The sequence below is a fragment of the Cryptotermes secundus genome, unplaced genomic scaffold, assembly GCF_002891405.2.
Source record: "Cryptotermes secundus unplaced genomic scaffold, Csec_1.0 scaffold555, whole genome shotgun sequence".
Classification (NCBI taxonomy): domain Eukaryota; kingdom Metazoa; phylum Arthropoda; class Insecta; order Blattodea; family Kalotermitidae; genus Cryptotermes; species Cryptotermes secundus.
In genome coordinates this window covers 172,957-196,278 of record NW_019729217.1, presented here as the reverse complement: position 1 = coordinate 196,278, position 23,322 = coordinate 172,957, and the positions used below count along the sequence as shown (strand labels likewise).

Sequence of the window (23,322 nt, the reverse complement as noted above, 5' to 3'; positions counted from 1 at the left end):
GGAGAAAGTTCTTACCCTACCGGGACTCGACCCCCGACCCCTCGATCGTCCAGCCCGTAGGCAGTTGCTATACCGACTGCGCTAACCCGGCTCACCGCGCGGATGTGTTTATAACTGACGTAATTCTTGAGAATTCGGAGATCCCTCGGGGAGAAGACTGAGACCTCAGTGGAGGACGTGGCCCTCAGTTTGAGAAACCATGCATTAAGGAATGATTCCCCCGCTAAAGCACGAATTTCACGCTACACTGACCACAATGACGGTCCATAGAACACTTGTTGAACAGCAGTTCGCCGAGACCAGGAAGCTTAATGCTACTATCATACATACCAGAGGCATGCAATTTAAGCTGCTTTGTGCTTCACTGAGCATCCACTCCACAAATACCTATGGAGGAGTGGAAATATATCTCCATGCATTCTTAACCTCGGCTATATAGGCAGAAATTGGTATAACTCATTCGACGTTACGACGGGCTAAGCGTGCTGGACGACTGAGGTTCGATTCCCGGCAGGAGCAACCGATTTTTTTCTACTCAACGGCGTCCAAATGGTCCCTGGAGTCCACGCAGCCTTCCATTCAACGCGTGCCGACAGCTCTTTCCCCGGTGGCAATGCGGCCGTGGCGTGAAGCTGACCACTCGCGTAATTAAGCACAGGGACTTCACCCTTTTACCATTTTTGGTACATTTTTTTTTGTTTTCACGGCGGTGAATAAGATTAGTAACTTCTGGGATGTGATGCCGTTTGGTCTGGTAAATCACTATAAACGTTTGCGAGGACTGTTACTTCTGCGTACAAGACTAACCGGCCTCACATCACCTTAATGGCGATATAACGTTACGTGCACGTTGGGCGTGCAAAACAGCACAAAGGCAACAACCAGTTGCGCTGGGAAGGTGAGAGAGAGCTTGTACGCAGAGTTCACAACTTAAACACGGCATTTCATCAAAATCCAGCCAAATATTAGAGTACTAACTAAGCTCTCACGGCAATACAGTAGCAATATTGTAGTTTGGGAGTGATCAGGCTTGCGGAAGTGTATGCGGCCGACGCTACCTTTTCCTATTAGGCTTACACTCCTACCGTGAAGATGCAGACATTAGGCTAATCCGAAACATTCGCAGCCTACTTCCGCGTAGACGCTACCGCCCCAAAAAAGGATCTAAATATATGACACTCTCAAAGTTGGTTACAGTGGCCCATTTCATTCTTAATATTTCAGGATGAAATGGGTATTTGAATGATTTTTCCTAACCAAGATTAAAATAAAATGTTACGTGTCTACCTAATGCCGAGGTATATTGTTCAAGACTGTAATCTTAATAACCACTCCGATGAAAATCTCAATGACGCCTAACATAAAACAACCGTACAGTAACAAGATCTCATGTTAAACAGAAGACTAGAAAATGAATATTATACTATAAGGGATCCGGTACTTACAGAACAAGTATACTGCATGTCCTATACACGAACTCTCCTTTACAGAAGTCTTCAAGATAGTTTGTGAAGATCAGAGTGTTCTCGCTTCACTGTCCTATCTAAATCGCCTAAGTGGAAGCATTTATTAGTCTCTTTATTAACACATGCAACTGCAAAACACTTAACCAACAAGTCCCGAAGCAACACACTTCACACACGTATTCTTTTTCCTTTACTCATAACGTAAAAGAAACGAACATGTAATAGAACTTAACTCCATGATGATTCTTATTTTATAATTTTTGTTGTTACATATTTCTTGTAGCGTTACATAATATACGAAGCAAAAGATGGGAATGGTTTACGCAATGTGGAACCATACGTGAGCGCCATTTCAAAACTCCCAAACATAACCACAATCAACCTCCACTTTCGTTCGACTGCATATCAGAGACTTGTTCCTGTGTTATGCCCAGCTTCAGCTGTACCGAACTGCGCATGCGTCAGGCGCATCAAACTAGACGATTCATTGGCTAAAACTCACGCGTGTTTACAACGTGTATTATGATTTTTGAAAACATTTACAGTCAAAGTTTTATTATCAAAACAAAAGATTTTATTACAAACCGTAACGGTATTAAAGATACAGTTGCGAACAAGAATCAAACGATGTAAGTTCATTCAATTTTAGCTTAAGGATATTTATACTTCTGTGAACTAGTAAACTTTCACTAATCCACAACTAACAAACAGTCTCTGGTGAGAGAACCCAGTCCACAACCTGCGATACCAAAGACCACCACTGGACACGATCCCTAGCCAGTTCGATCCACTGATCATTCTCATAACCCATATCCTCAAGATACCTCTTCATGCTACCCTCTCACACCGTTCTCATTCTTTTAAATGGATGTTTTCCAAGAGGTTTGCCGCGTTATGTGGGCATTTCTTGTTTCCCCCCACATAGTCTGCTGCATTTCAATACAATTAAAGTGTGTGGGGGACACAGGAGCAGAACTCCACACATTCCCATCGACACCAGATGCATATAAGCAGTTTCACGTTTCCTTTCGCCCGTATTCTCCCGGAAAGAGCAGATATTAGTCAGAAGGGACATGAGCCTCAACACCTTTTTGAATGGCCTGTGGTAAGAAGAATGACAAGGCTATGCAGTAAAAACAGCTCTGACCTCCCGATTACATGCCGTTCCCAAGTTCAAGTGTAACGACTTCATGCTGGTAACAAGGACACCTCCTGCAAAAATCATTCCTGGCTCATCCATATCATGTAAACATGTAAGAGAACTCCGTGGCCTGTAGTTCGCAAGCGAACTATACCGACCGATCGATCGCCGCTTGTCGACGAAGTTAGTGCCAACTTTAGCGGATAGAGGGTGTCGCGTGGTCAGCGCAACGAATCCCCACGGCCGTTAATCTCGGTAAATACGTAAAGGTAAGAAAAATTGTTCCTGTGCCTAATTAAGCACTACGACATGAAGAAATTTCGGGAGACCTTTTTGTAAATGGTCACCTTCTGGACCCGGTCGTTTTAACCGTAGTAACCAGTGCACAGGAGGCTGGGGCGTTCGAAAAGCCTGTCTGAGCACAGAAATCTCAGTTTCTGTCGAATTCCGATTGTCCAGTTAGTCACCAAGCACACAGCTAAACGAGGAGCGAACGTTTTTAGCATTGGTAGTAATCCCACAAGTTTTGTATTTCTATTTCAGTCCCGCACAGCTTCCCGCTTCTGTGTCTCTCTCTCACACCGTGAATCTTCTGCGATGCTTGGCTTTTGTTTATTCTTTGGTGATGATTGTTATGAGAGATTGAAATTCGTTCTCATTGAAATATATTTCACCGAGAACGTCAGAATAATAAAAAAGCATTTTTGTGTGGTAATGATTTCCAATACACCTACTCTGGTACTAGACTACGCTCAAATATGGGCAACAAACGCCCTTGAGTCGACCACACGCAGGGGGACGCCAAGTCAGGGCAGTGAACCGACTTACATTGTCACTGCAAAGACACCATAATCGATACACGAGAACCGTTAAAAAAAAGAGTAAACTTGCCTTCGCGTTTACTTCATTAACCATCACTCCAGGAAGACATAAGGAGCAGTGGCGGTATAGCTCCACCATTCCTGACCTCGACACTAGATAGTGGTAAGCGTCACGATCCGGCCGCTTTACCCGCTGTAACCATTGGATGGGCGGCTGGGTGGGACCCAAAGCAGGTCTGGACGATATGGAGAAAAGGAAAATCCCGCCCTCCCCTGCCGGAAATCGAACCCAGCAGTCCAGCCTTTCGCTATACCAACCGAATTAAATCGTTTTCAGTTTAATTTAACCCCGTTATTTAGAATTTTGAAACAATAAGTACGTAACCTTAATATATGGCCGTAAATGCAGGGTGAAAGCAATTTATTCGTATTGTGGTGAAATTGTTTGTTTACAACACTGCATTCTGCTTGTTTTCCTATAGGTAGTAAGTTAACGCGGTTTATGTTATAACCTATTTACGGCTTATTTAACAACGTTGTCAATAATTGAGACCGCCTCTATGGTCTAATGGTCAGAATTCCTGGCTACACATCCAGAGGTCCCGGCTACCAGATTTTCTGAGAAGTAGTGGGTCTGAAACGGGGTCCACTCAGCCTCATGAGGATAACTGAGGAGCTATTTCAAGAAAATAGCGGTTCCGGTCTAGAAAACCGAAATTAAAGGCCGTGGGGGTTTGTTGTGCTGGCCATGCGACACCCTCTTTCCCCTAAAGTTGGCACTAACTTCACCGACAAGCGGTGGTATAGTTCGCTTGCAAACTAAAGCCACAGAGTTTGTTTTGTTTGTCAGTAGTTGAGACTATGTAGAGTCAAATGATAGATGATCAGTAAACCTGCCTGGAAAGACTGAGGAAATCCCGGTAGAACCTCAATCACCAGCCACAATTCTACCAGAAACCCCCCAAATGACATAGTGCTATTCACTCAAAAGCCATGTTTGTGTCATAATGAAGTGAGTACAGAATGGGTCATGAAATGGCATGTGTTTGTTATTCATGACTATCAGCTTTTTGTGAATCTGATTGGGCTACATTATTTTCCAACATATAGTTTCTCAGGAAATATTGTCATTAAACTCTTACTCACTGTGTTCATTGCGCAGATCCCCCACAGCCTAAAAAGTAAAAAATTAAAGGTATCACTACAACAGGCCGTGGAGGCCCATAGGGTTGTGAGATGTTGAAGTTCCCACATTTTCTAGACAATCAGCTCATAGATGGCGGCAAGGCTGTCAGCCCTGTGTGCCAGCTGCCCTTTACCCCCAAGAATATTCCAAGAATATTCCTGGTACTAATTTCTGTTAGAGGCTGAGTTGATCCGAGGGCCATAGGGTGGCTGGATGGATTAGGTCGATTGAAAAAAATCCAATGACCCCATCAGGATTTGAACCTGCGGCCTTCCGGCTTGTAGCATAGTGCCTCAACAAACTATGCTACTGTGTGCCCCTCCTTTGCCTAGAAATATAAAAACTCATTAGGTCATTAACAGTGTTGGACAATTCCATGATTCCTTCTGTAAGTTTATTGTGCTTTGTGACCGACTTGTGATGACCTCCTTCTTCAGGAAACCCACACATATAAAAATATTCAAGACAGTCCTGGCAGTGTGGGGTGTCACCCCATCCTGCACGAACCACTCTTGTTTAAACCATCTGTACGCAAGTGAGATAAATGTCACATCAAAGAGTCTCAAGATATCATTATGGACCAGTCACTCCTGACTTGAGAAAGTAGACCACTGCAAGCAGCAAAAGTATTTACCTGTACCAAAACTTTACTATCGGATTAATCTAAACACACTTTAACTAGTCTAAAGTTTCATGGATACACTAAATTTAATATCAGTGGTGTATAACAGTTGGTTCCTAACTGAATCATAGGATTTTTTACGGCTGTATATAGTTGATATACTGTCCCATTGTATTCCTATCAGACCCACATGTAAGTTGTGGGGGCCCTGGGTGAATCAAAGTGTGGAGGCCTTTATCAGTAACAAATTTAGATTATGACAATTTTCTTACCGCAATAACTAAAAAAGTAAAAACCCACTTTTCATGATTTTAGGGAAGGAAATGTCTCAGTAAAATCTGTGGATTCTATTTGTCTTGTGGGGGCCTCGGGGTGACTGCTCCAGTCACTCGCCCTTAAGTTCAGCCCTGACTCCTGTCTTTACTCAGTATCTAAGAAATGCAAAATACTTGATCATCAGTTTATCTATTATGTTGAAGTCCACACTCATGGCCTCTGATAACTTCATCACTATGGCAAGTTAACCTTGCGAGAAGAATAAAATACTGAATGTAGCTGATAACAGTGACAATTCTTAAGATATAAAAGTCAGTGACGATGGTACATCAACATTATTATTGACTTTTTTTGGACATTATACATTGTCCTGCTTTTAAATAAAAATCCAAAAAGTCAATAATTTTAATGATAACCCCTGACAATCATAACAGTCAATTTCAAAGATAAATAAAAGGACAAGATTTATTCAACTGCTGTGACAATTCTTCCAAGTGGAATTAGTAAGTTTGTGTATCTCAAAATGTAATATTTTATGTCCAGCCTATAATATTTCTTTTTTATGACACACACAACAGATATTAGCAAGCTTCAACTAGGGTTTATATCTGAAACAAACATTTCAGGATAAACAGAAGGTGGCTGCATACCAACAATCATAATTTTCCTCAATGAAATATATATTGTGGCATGCCAGAAAGCCGGAATGGTTGAGATCAGAGTTGATTTCCTAGGCAATGACCAATGTTCCCGAAACGCTACAATCAAAATGCATACATTACTATAGAGCGGCTAACAACCTAACAGTGGAGTTTCCACCATTACACACTAATTGCTGAAGCAGCGTTGATAGCAGAGGGTGGAATGAACCCCATAACATGGTGTTCTCTATCGAGTCCGAATGCAATTTATGAAACTCCAGCTTCAGCAAGAGATGAATTCAGTTTTTAGTTGACCTTAGAAAAGCAGTCAGTCTTTAGTTTGGCAGTAATTGTGATTGTGAATAATTGTACTTGAAGTGTAAAAGAGATCGTATAATAAAAGTCTTAGCCAAATCCTAGACCCACGTGAATTTGTCATGTTACATAGGCAACACGTGACAATATTATACATAAAGCTTTCACAGGTACAAAGCAATAAAATCATCTCAGGTGACCAGAATGTCATCCTTAATGAGGCAGTGGTCATCCCTGAAGGAACTCCTTCAGTAATATGAAAGTAGGGAACAGACGCAGTTTTACTCAGACTTACTAATGGCAACACTCTTTGAACACTTGACTTCTCTCCAATTTTATGGGGCTGGTCACCTCAAAGCATCGAATTACTGCCTACAGTATTACAATTACCCAACTAGTAAAGTAGAATGAGACCACAGATAAATCTATATGACATCCAGGCTTTAATGCACAGTGTTTAAATGGCTGACCTCTTCCTTGACAATGCCAATTCTCTTTAATAAAAGTTCATGATCAAGTTGCTCTATGCATGCCTTCATGTACTTGTGCACATTTATATTCTTTATGTGAACACAGAGCATATTTATACCAGTTCATCAGTTAAACTGTTAAATACATGCAAGAAAGGAAGGAAAGCGAACAGGAAAATTTATCATCACGTGCATAATAAATTATAGCAGAGTTATGTCATTTATTTAATCAGAATATATTTTTATTTCCATAAAAGTAATTACAAGTAAAGTAAAGCTATCCCTGTAACAGGCCGTGGAGGCCCACAGGGTTGTGAGATGTTGAGACTCCCACATTTTCTAGACAATCGGCTCACAGATGGTGGTAAGATTTTCAGCCTTACGCGTTGACCGCCTGTTACCCCCAGGAATATTCCTGGTACTCATTCCTCTTAGAGGCTGAGTCGACTCCAGGGCCACAGTGCGGCTGGAAGGATTAGGTAAATTGAAAAAATCCAAATTATCGGGATTCGATCCCGTGACTTTCTGGCTTGTAGCATAGTGCCTCAACCAACTACGCTACCACATGCCCCCATTCTCATTTCTGTACATTAAAGAATTCTGCAACATGAAGGAAGGAGGGATGATATCTGCATACAATTATCAGTTTGGGCCAAACACTTTTCACTATCTGATCTCTGGCTCAGAACACTAATGAAAGAAGAGTTGTACTGTGTCCAACCTACATCTCTCATATGAAGGGAAGATTAACGTTGGGATTCTGGGAAATACTGATAGTCCGCTACACAGCATCACACCCCAGCAAACAGTCCTCTCATGGGAACCTCAACACTCACACAGACTAAGTGTGTCTGAGAACAATATGCTTAAGAAACTATTTGGACCTAAGACAGATGAATGACACGGAGCTGGAGAATATTACATAATAAGGAACTATAATTTGTACTCTTTGCCGGATGTTTGGGTGATCAAATCAAGGATGAAATGGGTAGGTCATGTAGCACGCATGGAAAGGTAAGAAATGGATACAGATTTTTGGGACCAGCTGATAGACAACATTAAAATGGATCTTAATAAACAGGATGGGAGGATGTATACTGGATATGGGATTTGTACGGCTCAGGATAGGGGTCAGTGATGGGCTCTAGAGAACTTGGTAATGAACCTTCATGTTCCATTAAAGGTGGCAATTTTCATGACTCCACTGAGAACATGGAATGAAGATCCATGAAAAACACCCTCCATATCTTCTCTGGGCTCTTACACATCCCTCTTCAGCATTTTTCCCCATATACCCCTCCAGCCCTCTGGTCATGATTCTGTTCACAGGAATGTCGGCATGTGTGGTAACTCCAGCTAGTGACAAGTGCTGTGGGCTAGGTGACACCGGCCAGTAAGGACTGTATATAGAAGGGAGAAAGTCTCGAGCACTGTCATCCCCACCACCGACTCATTTGTTCTGCAGCTTCAATACAATCTGTGGTTATTAGCTGCTCAAGATGGATTCTGCTACATGGAATGAGTTAATTAATGAATGAGTACTGCCAAGAGACACACTTGCAGGACTGCAAGAGATTGGGGTTCGTTTTCTAGCAATAGTCAGTCTACTCCAGATTCAATGGCAACTACAAGCTTCTGACTGCACTGTGATCACAGTAAAGTCAACTTTCCTTACAAGAGACTACCCAGTATTTTACATGTGAGAAATCACCTATTAAGCAAAACTTTTGGGCTGTTTTCTCCGGCAATGTTAATATTCTTAACACTCACAAAATGACTGCCCATATATTTTTTCACATGGTACTTAAAATAAAAAAGTTCTGAACACAAAACTGAAAGGGACATGCCCAAACAGAAGCCGAACAACAAAATGGGAACAAATTATGAAACATACCTCAGAAATACATTGAGAAGACAGAAATTCAGGTGGAGGAACTTTGGGGAGACATATATACATGGTGGGAGACACAGAAAATACACGTAAGGAAAAAGAGTACGACACGGATGTGACACAAAACCAAAATTCAGCCCCACTCCTCAAAATCTGCGTCCGTGAAGCTATCTACAGTAATTGGATGCAGAGATGGCGGTAAGTCAAGTCGAACTTGTAAGCTAGGTGGTAATTCCCAAAGTTGTTTACTTTCAGGCTTGAGTTGTGCAGCAAGCTGTCTCTGGGTTCGATGCTGAAGCCAAGAAGCCAAAATGCTAGCTGTATCTCCTTCTGGGATACCATTCTTCAGCGTTTTCATCTCTTGTTCTCTCTCGGCTTCTTCAACTGAAATATTAATAATCAACTTCAGTTTACGAGGGCCTCAATCAAAGACATGGATGTGAGCAGGCAAAGGCAGCAGATGAAGAAGCATAACTTTAAAATACAATCCCTTGTCTTGACTGTGGTAACAGCTAGCACCGTACTGAGTACCAGGTGCAGGCTCACACACACATCAAACGATGCTGCAGACCATAAGACGTCATGAAACTCGATATAAAACTTTTGCCAGTGGTTCTGAACCTTCGTGAGACCGCAGCCCAGTAAATTCTCTTTCCATATGACGAGGGCCCGGTACCAGGCTGTGGTCCGGCAGTTGAGAAACACTGGTCTAGGTCATGTTGGCCCCCAATACAGTGTTGTGTGGGTGTACATAAAGATCAATGTCTAGGCTCTGCTCCTTGACCTGCATTTAGGGGCCATGACAAAGAGTCCACGCACGTATCATTAAGAGGTCTCTAAATAGAGACTAAAGTCAGACTCATGCCCTTAAAACCATGAGAAATAACTACACCATATCTGTGATGATGAGACAGGGCTTAATAAGAATTATGATCAAAAAGGCTGGTCCATGAGCAACTCTCTAGACTTGTATTTGGGAGGGCATAGTTTGAATCACAGCCAGACCATCTATTGTGACTGAGAATTTCTGTCATTTTCCTCAGTCTCTGGATAGTACCTCAATTAGGTCATGATTACTTCCTTCCAGATCTGTTCCAATTCATCAATCAGTTGCTAAATAGCCTAGCCATTGAAAACATAATTATATAAACCATGCAGAAAATATGAGTTATAGGCCCTTAATCTAATTAAGATAATAGCCCTAGAAGGGGAAGAAACGTGACATGACCAGCCTGGACAACACGAATTTATACAGTGAGGACGAGGTGGCAAGGGCTGGGGTAAGTATATATAGTACTAGGTGGCATCAAGCTACTAAGATCATAATCCAACAGGATTTAGTACGTCTTCAGCAAACAAGGCCAGCAAGGAGTGCAAAAGAGACGATCACAGAACGGTATACATTACATATGAAGATGTAAGATGGTTATATGGTGGAGGGGATAATTTGGAAGCCCCATTTTGATCCTCCCCTCACCAGGATGTTGACTGACCCACATCAATGAGAAACACCTCTGGTTACCTATCTATTAGTCCAGGGCAAGAAAACAAGAATTATATACAAAATTTTAGTTCAAAACTTTTGTGGTAAGAAACCATTTATCAGACTTAAAAATGGATCTCAAAAATATAAAATACAGAGATGTGAAATGGCATGAAGTGGAAGATTATGATCTTCTGGGTTGTAATGCCATGTTGTGGGAAAAATCATACAGTGTTTTAACACTTTGCGGACTGGTGGCATAATTTTATGCCCAGCGCTTTTAAACGTGGCGGACTGGTGGCATATTTTTATGACTTAAGACACGTTAGATTGTAACACATTATACCTTTCTCTGGCGCCACCCAAATAAAATGACTACTGCATAATATTATTCCGGAATGTTTGCTTAGTACGCAGTAACTTGATCTTGCTGTTTGGGTACCCCTTCCAAAGGAAAATTATCTTTGACCCTTCAAGCTCTTATGTACCAGACAGGAAGTTAGTTGCACAATGAGTCAAGGACAGAAGCGGTTGAAAACCAAGCAATATCTGACTTGTTCTCTGACGTGNATAAAATGACTACTGCATAATATTATTCCGGAATGTTTGCTTAGTACGCAGTAACTTGATCTTGCTGTTTGGGTACCCCTTCCAAAGGAAAATTATCTTTGACCCTTCAAGCTCTTATGTACCAGACAGGAAGTTAGTTGCACAATGAGTCAAGGACAGAAGCGGTTGAAAACCAAGCAATATCTGACTTGTTCTCTGACGTGCTGACGTGAGCTATTTGACATTCCTTCTGAGACGTGTAGTGATAGTGATTTGACAGTGGCAGTGGCAGTGGCAGAGGACAACAAACAATTGTGGCTACAGACAATATAAGTGAAAGTAGCTCTGACAAAAGTGCAGGTAGAAGGGGAATGTTTCCAGAAATATCACACTCCCAAGCACTTCTAGAAGCATTGGTAAGTGTTCTCCAAAAATTGTAGTTCATAAAATTAATTAGGATATTTTATATTAATTTTTAAAGTGAACAGTGCACAAGTTAGGGTAGTGGGTTAAAAAGTACCGGTCCCCAGGGTGATTTAAATATTTAAATTGCTGGTCCACAAAGTGTTAAGATAATGTAATACATCAAATTTATGGTGATGCTATCTGCAGGTAACATACTACACAGACTACATTAAGGCTACTTCACTCTCCCTTCTGATTCATGTTGATGGCTGTGGCATGTCCTGTCTATTCAGGTCGCATTACCTACTTCTTCTAACAGTTGTGGAACATCACCAAAAGAAAACTGAAATAGTTTAGCTATAGACCAGGGAGTTGTAAAGGTTTAGAGATGTTTTACTACAGTATTCTGATATCTGTATTTATAAGTCTGAATTAAGGTTATACAGCTATTTAGAAGCGTTTAAATAGAATGGCAAAGGGTTAAATGTAATTTACTTTAGGTTTGCAAATACAGAAACTATTAAACATTAGTAAGGCAGGTGGTTTAGAATAAGTACACATTCATGTCTTGGCTAAGTTACATGTGGCTCACAAGATCAGTGAGTTCTATGCCAATGTGGGGCCACTGCACAGTGATCTCCCACCACCCACTGCAAACAATACATCAAGATCTACGGTTATACAAGGAGTACGTCTTTTTCTAAGCAAAATAAAAGGATTCCTTTATTTACTTACTTTGCTGCTTAAGATCCTGAAGTTGTTGACGAGAAAAATGGGTAAATCTGCAGTTGGAGCCAAAAACGCATTCTCCGGTATGAAGAAATCTTTTGCAGGGTTCTTTTGCAGATTCTTCGGCCAGTAACGTTTGAGGGTCTGGAAGAACAAACACACGAAGCTGTGCACATCTTATGAGATCCGTTAAGCATATCAAATTGGCAGTTTTAACAGATGACATTTCGATACATGTGTTGACAATCTCGAAATTAAATAATAAATAACGAATGCGCGTGTTGTCTTACGCATAACTTACCCCTAAAGGAATCGTAATGTTCTTTTCTTAGTCTCATGTGCATTGATCCATTTAAATGTTTCTTCCTAGCCTCTAAATCATCAATGAATGATCGATCGCAATAATCGCAATAATATCTCTTTCCCATAACCACTATTTTATAAACTCAACATCCACCATAAATACTTATATGCTATAACCTCTAAAAATTTCCCTAAAACAAAACAATTACGTTAACAGTCTGTGATCGCGACATGCCTCACACTTCATTTACCGACGCAGAGCAAACACTACGGAAAATATACCTCATGATTCCAAAATTGCCTTCGACATTTCGAATGGAAAATGAAACACACAAATTAAATATTGCAGCAGATACTATTCCATGGAAATATTTAGAAGGACCTCTAAAGAGAATAAATCCATTATAAAAATCTATAATCATGAAATGTTAAGGGAAATAATTCAATTTAAAATTTCTATGCTGGTATTGATTCAATCTGGATGATTTCAGCTATTCCCACCAGATGGCGAAACTGGGAGTGGGGGGGTTTCGTGACGTCAGTGCGGCCATGTTTGCAAGTATAATAATAGTTATAATGCTTATAATAATATAGATTTGTGAGGATTTGATACAAATCGTGCTTAAGATGTAATCAAAGGACGTGAGCAATGAATGCGTATTGTTGTCCGTTTTGGTTAATGTAATTTAGTCTGTTTGATTAGGCACATAAATTACATTAATAAAAACAACTTGATCCAGCACAATAAAAAGATCGAAGAAGCTCTCGTATATCGTTGCTGTTGAAAAAGCGCAGTAAGCAGCCCAAGAAAGGAAGGTCAAGAAACTCTTCCAATACAAAATTCACATTGTTTCCTGTAGTACATGATAGACAGAAGTACGAAATTTGTCTGTCGATTAAGATCTAGGTGAGGCCATAACACTGCTGCACATAAATTTCTCAACACAAGGACTAACTTATGTAACTTAGAGGGTTTATGTTCAGCTTCTACTGTAATCTGTTCAGCCAGTCTCCATCTTATCTAATAGCTGTAATGTATATTTCCACATAATGTATTGTAAGTCTATTCTTCATGGTGATGACCTGTGTAACAAATCAATTACCTTTCATCCTCCATTTGTCCAATATGGCTATACTGTCTCGGTGCTCTGTTGTCTAGGTACTGCCATAACATCCATTTCTTCACATAACACTTCATTCCTTCACTCTGTTTTTCCCTTGGTGATCGAAGTCGTCAGATTTACCAAACCATATATTACTCAAATCTTCAGTTATTGATTGTAATTCATATATATTACCCAACTAGAAACTAAGAAACTATTTAGGTAACTAACAAACCAACTAACGAATACAAATTTACCTAGCAATTAATAACTATGTGACTAATGAACCACTTGACCGAAACCTGATGGACTCTCTCAGAACTGAGGTTTTCATAACAATGACAATCTACAGCATGGCCTTCCAGTTGGATTGTAATGTCATGCAGTTTTAAGTGAGCCTGACATTTCAGAGGAACATACTGCCTCCATCTTCAGGGTTGAGGAGTAAGCCTAGCTTTGCCACCTACTTCTGTTGATTTCATGCTTGGCTTACTTTTCAGCCCAGAGATGAAGACAGTATATTTCTTTGAAATGTTGGCCTCTCTCTGAACTACAAGGTGTTGTGACCCAGAAGACTTTGTTCTTCTGATATACCCTATGCACATATCCGTCCACCTGCTCAAACCAACTAACCAACTAACCACTTAGTTTTCTAGCTACTTAGCTACATAAATATCTATCTAATGGATGCTCCTACAGAGAAGTTTATGGGTGGTTTGGAAAAAGTAATTATAAATCTAGGATTTTCTTCTTTTTTGTATTTACCTATTAACCATGTAACTGGAACATGTTTTCTAAATATAAGTAACAATTTTGTCCAGAGCATATAATTTACATAATGTCAGCAAAACTGATTTTTCTTTATTTAACAAATACAATAAAATGTTTTATACATTGGTGAACACAAAACAGATAATTACTGAAACTTTTCCTTATCTATAAAATAACTAAACAGACATGAATTCCCACCCAAAAGCATTTTATACATAAACAATGCCATTGTCATATTATCTATAATCAGGAAGAAACTGAAACCCCGTTCACATATAGCTTCAAGTACAGTAATTCGAACATAGCCTGCTTTCAATTCACACAGTATATATGATCACAAAGGCCATTTTTGCTATACACTGTACAGCTGATATGAGAATAATGCATTCAACACAAACACATCACGACAAATGTATCACAAATTTAGCTCCTTCTTCAGGTCAACAACTGATGTCAATACAACTGCAAGAACTGTCACATTTCAGACACACTCTACCATATTGACCATTCCACTTAATTACACATTCTCACAGGAATAGAAAATTCTGTTGCTAAATGACAGAACCTTCACAATTGAAAATTCAAAATACATTTCTACTTGTTAAGTCAACAAATAATACCTGCGTGAACGGGGCCTTACATTAAGCAGTAATGTGTTGGCATATGTACGGTTAGAACGTTAAGTGACGGTGTGCTGTATATAATGAGTGAACATGAATGCAGAATATTGCAATGGCTGATATACACTACACAGTTCTAAGAGCTATAGATTAATTATGATACTATAAGAATATTGACTAGAATATCGTTAGTTTGCTTCATTTTTTGGTGGGAATGGAGTTTCTATAACACTTTGAATAAAACTGAAACAGGTTTGAGTAAAACCGCTTCATTGTTTCAGTATAAATTGTTGTTTAACACTAATAGCTTCTTCTCACAGTCATACTGAAATATATGAATAATATTACCAAGGATTCATGTAATATTTACCCCAAGAAGCAAAATATATAAGTGAATTATTATTATTCACATATAGCGTAAGTTGTGGGATACTGCAAATTTTGAGAGAATAAAATGAGTGTTAAATTTTCTTATCATTTTACCGTTTTGAAATGTAATGAAAGGTTAGATGTTCTTCTTTAACATTCAAACATTTATTAAGAGTCACAAATCTGCAGGTAGCATTCAGTATATATTTTCATAATTTGATATTCTGTCAAATAAATATGCTTAAATGTTGCTAGTTATGTAGCTTCATCTGAAATATAAGTAGTCAATTTAAAACAGAACTACATAAAATCATGTGAGTAATGTCATTACAATGTCAGAAAAATGATCATCCTCTTAAATGTAATACTATGCTCACCATAAGAAAACAATACCTTGAACACAAATCACATATTTCTAACTGCGTTGGAAGGTCTACAACAGACACCTTACTTAACAGTTACAGTGAAATTAAACAGACAGTTAAAATTACAATTCTTTGGGATGTAATGTCATGCAGTTTTTGTAGACAGGTACCAACATTTTGGAGGAACTTATATACAAAACTACAGGGCACCACATTACAGACAAAGGATATCTTTAATTTTGAACATCATGAAAAACTCGAATCTCATAAATCACTTAAAATTTATTAGGATAGAATACTAGTGTAACAAAAATTAATAAAGCTAGCCTTCCAGGAATATGTGGCTGAAAAATAAAATAATTACTTCATGTGACTGACAGGACTACATAAAGTAAGGTTGATCTTTAAAGGAATGCATCACACTTTTCATGTGGATTCTGATATTCTGAAAACAAAATAGATTTTTTTTTAATGAAGGAGTGCTATTAACAAACGACTGGAATTTCACTTTCTTACACTTTCAGCACTTTTATAATTATAATTCGCTATTTAATATATATATTATATTATATTCATATTAGTCTTTTCCAATCTTTCTTCAAGTATAGAATTACAGATGTCATTATTTGCTTTAGTAATGCAATGAATAGAGACGTTCTTTAAATCCACCTCCTTAAGTGTCATTGTGAGAATTTCCTGTTCAAAGTAAAATCTGTTAATGTGTAACTCTTTTACTTAAGTAAAGATGAAGAAGTGGTACTACAGACCACTATGAACTTTGGTCTTCTAGTGGAGGTATGGCTCTAATCCCACTCAACTTTCAGCACTCAGTGGACATCAATGGCTAGTATCATGCCCAGAATGCTATACCCCTGGGGAAACAGCTCCCAGTAGGAGGCTGAGTGAACTGTGGAGCTGGATTGAAATCCCAATTCTCTCGTTGTCCACCCCATCATGTGATATGTTGAATAATACCCCACTGTGCTGGAAATTAATTTATAAGCCAGCTGTTGTTTAGATACAGGCCAGCAAGAACAACTACACATATTTTCAGATATGAAAATTTCATAAGCACCATTAATATTATATCTGCAGAGAAATTGTGTAAATTCAAAATGGAGAATCAGCAAGGGAACAGACAGATTCAGTGAAACCAGTTAAAATTAGTGAGCCAATATTACTTAATGTCACAATAATCTTGGAGTATTCAGCACTCAATTATAATTCTGTCAGCCCTAAAAATGTGTAATTGAAAGTGTTCAAAGCTGCTCTATCGATATAAACTGAGGCACAGAAGATACTATTGGCTCAACACAGTGATAGAAGAGTTGTAATCTTTACAATCAAATCAGGCCAAAGTAAAAAGTATTGCCCAAGTGAAGAAAAAAAATTCGACAGTAAGACTGTATTAACAATTTTCCTTAACAGATTGGGCTTACAACTTTTCTAGATTCATCCATAAAAATTCTCCTATGACTACTTTTTGGATGTTTCAAATGGCGGTAAAGGAGGTAGAGTTTATAGAATGTCTTGACATATCTGCGGTATTACGGACGGAGTCCAAACCCGATGTTTGAACCATGATGTGTCTTGTAATACCAAATGTTTTTACTCTATGCTAGAGTTGCATTACAGTTAAAGGATGCGGCATCAGACAGCCAAACTGGACCAATGAAATAGTTCTTCTGTGTGAATCTGTCTATATTTGTTTAGTATCTCTCTTTGTATATTCACAACTTATGATTAATAAAAACAATTTAAATCATTTATATTTTTATTGTGTACCACTTTCTTATAAATTTATGATTACCTTATATCTCTCTTCGTTCAAAGTGACTAGTAATGATAATAATAATGACAATGATAATAATTATGGTTATATGAAAGTATAACATTTAATTACTGAAATATATGGTTGTTTCTTGCATCAGAATTGGATAATCATCACATTCTCTTGTATAATTTATGTAGAACCATTCAGTGTTGCTGGCATATGTATGGAATTCTGAACTTTTAGGCATTTAATATGGGTTATGTTCTTTGTGGATTGGTTATGAAGAAAGTCCTACTGTGTAGGATTCCTAGATAGAGCTGTTGATAGTTTCTAATTTAGCGTAGAATTTAGATCAAATCTTGTATGAAATACTATACATAATTATAATTTCTTCAATATATGTATTAGCCAGAACAAGCAAAAACAGACTGCATACTATGCACATGATGAGGAACTCAGTTTCAAGAAGTGTTCTTCTAATTTGGAAAATTAGCTATAACAAATTTGATTCCATATGTTAAAAATATGCCACATGTTCAAGAAGTGATGTAAAGCCTGTGTACATATACCCTTAATGCCTGCTGTCGCATAAATCCATGAACAATCTCATATTTGACGTATATTTTCATCATACATGAGGTCTCTACTCAATGAAATAAATTATATGATTTAAGTAGCATTTTAGATCACTGGTCTAATTTGGCTTTGTTGCCAATGCATACGTAAATAACAAGAACATATTAATCTTCAACAACGGCTTGAACTAGAATAATAGTAATTGTTAAACCAGATTCATAAAACATTGTCTGTGAACCATTCATTTTCTGGCACTGATTTGTCTAATATATATATCTTTTTCTATAAATTTTATATAGTTTATAAAGAGGAAAATAACTGTAACAACTTGTATATTTTGACATCAGCATTGAAAGGCAATGCTTCTGGATAACATGACTTCAGCAGGTTCAGGCATCGCGTCGGTGCTACGACGTGACGTAACGTGACGTGAATGTGACATGGCCACCGCTCATTGTCCTGTCGCCATCTCTTCTCCGTTTTCGCCATCTTTAGGTATAACTTCTTTGCGCACCTTATGCCCGCGGAAAGACGCTTGGATCTTGGTGGCAGCCTTATTTAGATCAGGATCATTGAGGTCTATGTCAGCTAATTCATCGTCAACCTGAAAGCAAACAAAATATCACAGTCTATATCTTGTATTTATTGCTGATAGACAAATATGGCGCCTGGGTTCAGGGTGCTGACATCATACGAACAAGATTTTAGTACCGTGTTTCATTTTGTTTCTTACAAGCAGAAGTACCCGTTCTCCGTCCGGGATATCGTTTCTCTCCCTGTCGATATCACATTGCATAGTGTCTAAAACTTTAACTGATTAACACTGAAATTAAGGAACTGGAGTTTACTTAAGCAACTAAATAAAAAAAAATTGTGAACGAGGATTCGAAAGGCACACAATAATTCATAATACTTTAGAGTGTCGGCTATTAGGTCCGTAACAGGAAATAGAACAAATAATAGCGTGAATAGAAAAATTCCGTTACACAAACAGAGAGACTTAAAGCAGTAATAGCAACAGTTCCTCTGTTTTCTCTCACTGATGTATATAGCGTATTATACTCTCTCGTAACCAGTATAACACCCAGAAGGAATAGGCCGCTTTGGAGATCTGGATATAGATAGGAATATAATATTAAAATGGACCTTAATGAAATATGGTGTTGGAATGTGGATTGAATTAATGTGGCTCAGGATAGGGTTCAATGGCGGTCTGCTATACACGCCGTAAAGAACTTTCGGTTTCCATAAAATTCGGGAAATTTCTTGAGCCGATTAGCCACTATTAGCTTCTCAAGATGATTATGTTCTCCACAGAGTTACTTAATTGATTACTCCTTTGGAGCACAGTGGTCACTATATGTATCACCTGCTGTGACAGTAAGAACATCTGCAGGCAGTGTTTATGTGGTTCGTACAATTCTCAGAACAAACAGTAATTTCTGTAACAGCATTAAACAGTCCATGTTTGTAATGTAGAAGAAATACGTTTTATGCAAGGTTGGAACTGAAATTTAAGTACTAATCAGATGTAAAAAAAAGTTGTAAAGCTATCCCCGTAACAGGCCGTGAGGGCCCATAGGGTTGTGAGACGTTGAGGGTCCCACATTATCTAGACAATCGGCTCAAAGATGGTGGTGAGGTTGTCAGCCTTACGCGCCGGCCGCGCTTTACTCCCCAGGAAGATTATTTAATTTATTCCTGGTACTCATTTCTGTTAGAGGCTGAGTGGGCCCCAGGGCCATACTGCGGCTGGAAGAATTAGGTTAATTGAAAAAAATTCAATGACCTCATCGGGACCTGAATTCGCGACCTTTCGGCTTCTAGCGTAGCCCCTCAACCAACTACGCTACCGAGATGTAATAAGATAAAAGGTAAAGCTGTCCCTGTAACAGGACGTGAAGCCTCGTAGGGTTGTGAGATGTCGAGGTTCCCACATTTTCTCTAGATAATAGACTCACAGATGACGGTAAGTTTGAAAACCTTGCGCACCGCACCGGCCGTCCTTCACGCCCCAGGAAAATTCCTGGTACTCATTTCTGTTATAGGCTGAGTCGACACCAGGGCCATAGTGCGGCTGGAAGGAGTAGGTCAACTGAAAAATCCACCTCACCGGAACACTAACCCACGACCTTGAGGCTTGTAGCACAGTGGCTCAATCAACTACGCTACCGCGTACCCATAAGCTACTGTATGTACAAAACACACCTCATAGAGACAATTTAGTCTTGATATTAGATTAATTTAGTCAGCCAAAATCAATTATTTAATTTCTTCTTTTATTATTATATTTTTTTAATTCGCTTAGTGGAGTTTGGAGTCCAGCTGCGTACACTCGGCACGGCGACCACTGATTGGCCTATTGTAGCCTGCCCTGGGTGATTATGATGATGGAGAACTTGGTGGAATTAAGATTGGCAGGAGAAACCGAAGGACTCGGAGAAAACCCGCCCCAGCGTCAATTTGTCCACCACAAATCCCACTTGACCAGACTCGGGATCGAACGCGAGCCGCCGCGGTGGGAAGCCAGCCACTAACCGCCTGACCTATGGCGCGGCTTCTTTTATTATTAAATAAGTATAGATTTAGATTTCATATTTTTATTATAAGCAGTTCAAATTTTCTTGTTGATGTATGCTTCTACAACCTGAAATTACGAGGAATGCATAAGCAAAGAAACAACGAAACAACGGAGCAAGGATTGCATCACAGGACGGAAAATGTGGCTATAGAGAAGATGAATGAACGAGGGACGACAGTTTCCAACGTCACGGTGTCAGGAAAAAGCGAATATCATGGGTTGCGTACGAACACTGTTACATTGTACCGTGCTTGCTTTCCTACACATTAACATTCGAATTTTAAATTATCAACTCAAAATTCATATCACATATATGTATAAATTATAAACACATTTCAATACGTACACTAATTTGAATCTTTTATTCATCAAGTAATAAAACATTCTAAAGCAAAGCTATATTATAAATACAAATACGATATATGATTAAAGGAACCATGCACAAAGTTACTTCTAGTCGGTAGTGCATGCAGCTGATGCCGTCTTATAATCTTGTACAGGATGGCAATAAATTTCCTAACCGAAACACAAGCAACTGCCTCTCTATAGGACACAGTTGTTGACGGAACGTGCGAGAGTAGCGGAGAAGTGTTCTAAAGATAAGCGCACAACCCTCGCTAATTCGGAGTATAGTCACTGCTTGGCAAATACGGACACGGTTTCTAGCGAAGTAAGTTGGTTTTACGAACTGACGACCAGAATTCATAATGGTCATTTACATTAACAGCAACAAGAACTAAGTTCCTGCCTACAAGGTACGCAAAAGAAAAACGTTACAGAAGTTGTTCCTGTGCTTTTTTCTTTTCTTATTGCTAGTGGGGTAGGACTAAGCCCCTTGTACTGCGGCCACTTCTGGCCTATTGTACCAGCCCCAGATGATAGGTGGGGGTGATTGTGGAGCAATTGGTGGAATGAAGATTGGCAGGGGAAACCGAAGTACTCGGAGAAAACCTGCCCCAGAGCCACTTTGTCCACCACAAATCCCACTTGACCAGACCCGGAGTCGAACCAAGGCCGCCGTGGTGGGAAGTGTACCTGTGTTTACTCAGGAACCACTCCATGAGGATGTATGGCGACTGAGACACATATAGGGGCTAGACGAAATGGAGGCAAGTGGTGAGTTCACGTCCTGTCGGCATGGCCCAGATATCCACTGGATAGAACTCTCGTTGGATCCTTGATCCCGTTACTTAGTGACGTGATTAAATAACATATGAAGCAGCAATAAAGGAGGGAAATTCTGAAACAGAATATTGCTAACCTGAATAATTTACTGACTTACTTACTTTTTTTACTCATGGAGCTAAGGCCTTCTGGAGGAGCCGTCAATTCTGCAGCTACTCAAGCATTTCCCATTATGGAATCAGAAGGTTCATTACCGTGTTCTCAAGAGCCCTCCACTGGTCCCTATCCTGAGCCAGATTAATACAATCCATCCCATCCTATCTTTCTAAGATCCATTTTAATATTGTTCACTCACCTACGCCTTGGTCTTCCCAGTGGTCTCTTTCCTTCAGGCTTTCCCACCAATATCCTATATGCATTCCTCGTCTCCTCCATTCGTGCTACATGCCCTGCCCACCTCATCCTCCTTGACTTGATCATTCTAATTATACTTGGCGAAGAGTACAAGTTATGAAGCTCCTCATTATGCAGTTTTCTCCAACCTCCTGTCACTTCATCTCTCTTCGGTCCAGATATTCTCCTCAACACCCTGTTCTCAAACCCCCTCAGTCTATGTTCCTCCCTTAATGTCAGAGACCAAGTTTCACACCCATACAGAACCACAGGCAAAATTATAATCTTATATATTCTAATTTTTATGTTTTCCGACAGCAGACGAGAAGACAAAAGCTTCTGGAATGACACAGATATACATGAAGAGGTAACACAGATGTGGAGCACATGATTGAAACATTCCTGTCTGTGAGTGGAATTATCACTTACAGACCTCAGATAGAAGTCACTGCTACAACACGTTAGATACAGAGTGGCAGTAAAGTCTGTCACATAAAAATCCCATCTTCTGAATTAAAATCTGGTTTATGAGCTCTCCGGCTCTGGGACCCACCCAGCATCCAACCCAATGTGAATTTGGGGCTATTTCCTTGGGTGTAGAGAGGCCGAGGCTTGATGCTGACCACTGAACTCCATCTAGTTCCGAGTTCAAGAAAGGTCAAGCTGTACCTCCACTCCCCCATATGTCTTCAAGGTATAGTGCATAATTAATTAAACACAGGAACAAGTTTACCGTTATATTTGTATGTGCTTTCTTTCACACAGAAGTCAGAATTTAGACACAATGCGAAACTGATTATTCATCTGTATCTAGTGCCGAGGTTAAAAATGCGTGGAGCTTCATCTTATCCTCGCCTACGTCTCCATGGTGCTCTTTTGATCACAGGGTCAATAAACTGAATGAAATGCATGTATTTTTATTGTCAATGGATTATTTTAAGGCTTTCTGTTACTATGTATAGTCATATTAGAATACGGAAAGTGGATAATTCCTCAAAGCAAGATTAATTACATACATTGTATTCATATCTGGAAGAGGAAGCTGCAGAAATTGGCACCATGCATATACCATGTACCTTCTCTATGCATTTTGAAATGCACAAAACTAAATATTCATACAATATAAAATAAAATTAACCCACATAACAATATATATGATAAATAATTCAACATTCCAGATGTACATATAAATCACTGGCTAAGGGGTCTACTGATAAAGAGTAAAGATACAAAATTTCTTGATGAACCACATTTCGTGGTACAACTAATTTGCCACGAAATTGAGTATATTTCCCACAGTTAACTTTAATTGTTCTACAATTATGATCCAATTTTTGAGCAGTCTGT

General features: G+C 39.3%; 3 protein-coding genes across 5 annotated transcripts in view; all 3 read right to left on the bottom strand.

The window, feature by feature from the left end:
- The window catches only part of LOC111865512 (pleckstrin homology-like domain family B member 1), a 251,346-nt gene extending 249,456 nt beyond the window's left edge, over positions 1 to 1,890 (bottom strand). For all 3 annotated transcript variants that reach the window (XM_023853604.2, XM_023853606.2, XM_023853605.2), the window contains exon 1: positions 1,446 to 1,890. The gene's annotated coding sequence lies outside the window, so the exon portion shown is untranslated. The remainder of the gene's footprint in view (positions 1 to 1,445) is intronic.
- A 5,627-nt stretch (positions 1,891 to 7,517) lies between these two features.
- On the bottom strand, positions 7,518 to 12,674 carry LOC111865513 (zinc finger matrin-type protein 5). Its single transcript, XM_023853607.2, has 3 exons — positions 12,297 to 12,674; positions 12,002 to 12,139; positions 7,518 to 9,213 (listed from the first exon to the last, which is right to left on the bottom strand). The coding sequence occupies exons 1-3, from the start codon at positions 12,421 to 12,423 to the stop codon at positions 8,963 to 8,965; spliced, it is 516 nt and encodes a 171-aa protein (XP_023709375.1). The 5' UTR covers positions 12,424 to 12,674; the 3' UTR covers positions 7,518 to 8,962.
- Positions 12,675 to 14,228: 1,554 nt separating this feature from the next.
- The window catches only part of LOC111865514, a 163,233-nt gene continuing 154,139 nt past the window's right edge, over positions 14,229 to 23,322 (bottom strand). Inside the window, exon 5 of the mRNA XM_023853609.2 lies at positions 14,229 to 18,480. Within this exon, the coding sequence (XP_023709377.1) occupies positions 18,328 to 18,480 (153 nt within the window). The 3' untranslated portion in view covers positions 14,229 to 18,327. The remainder of the gene's footprint in view (positions 18,481 to 23,322) is intronic.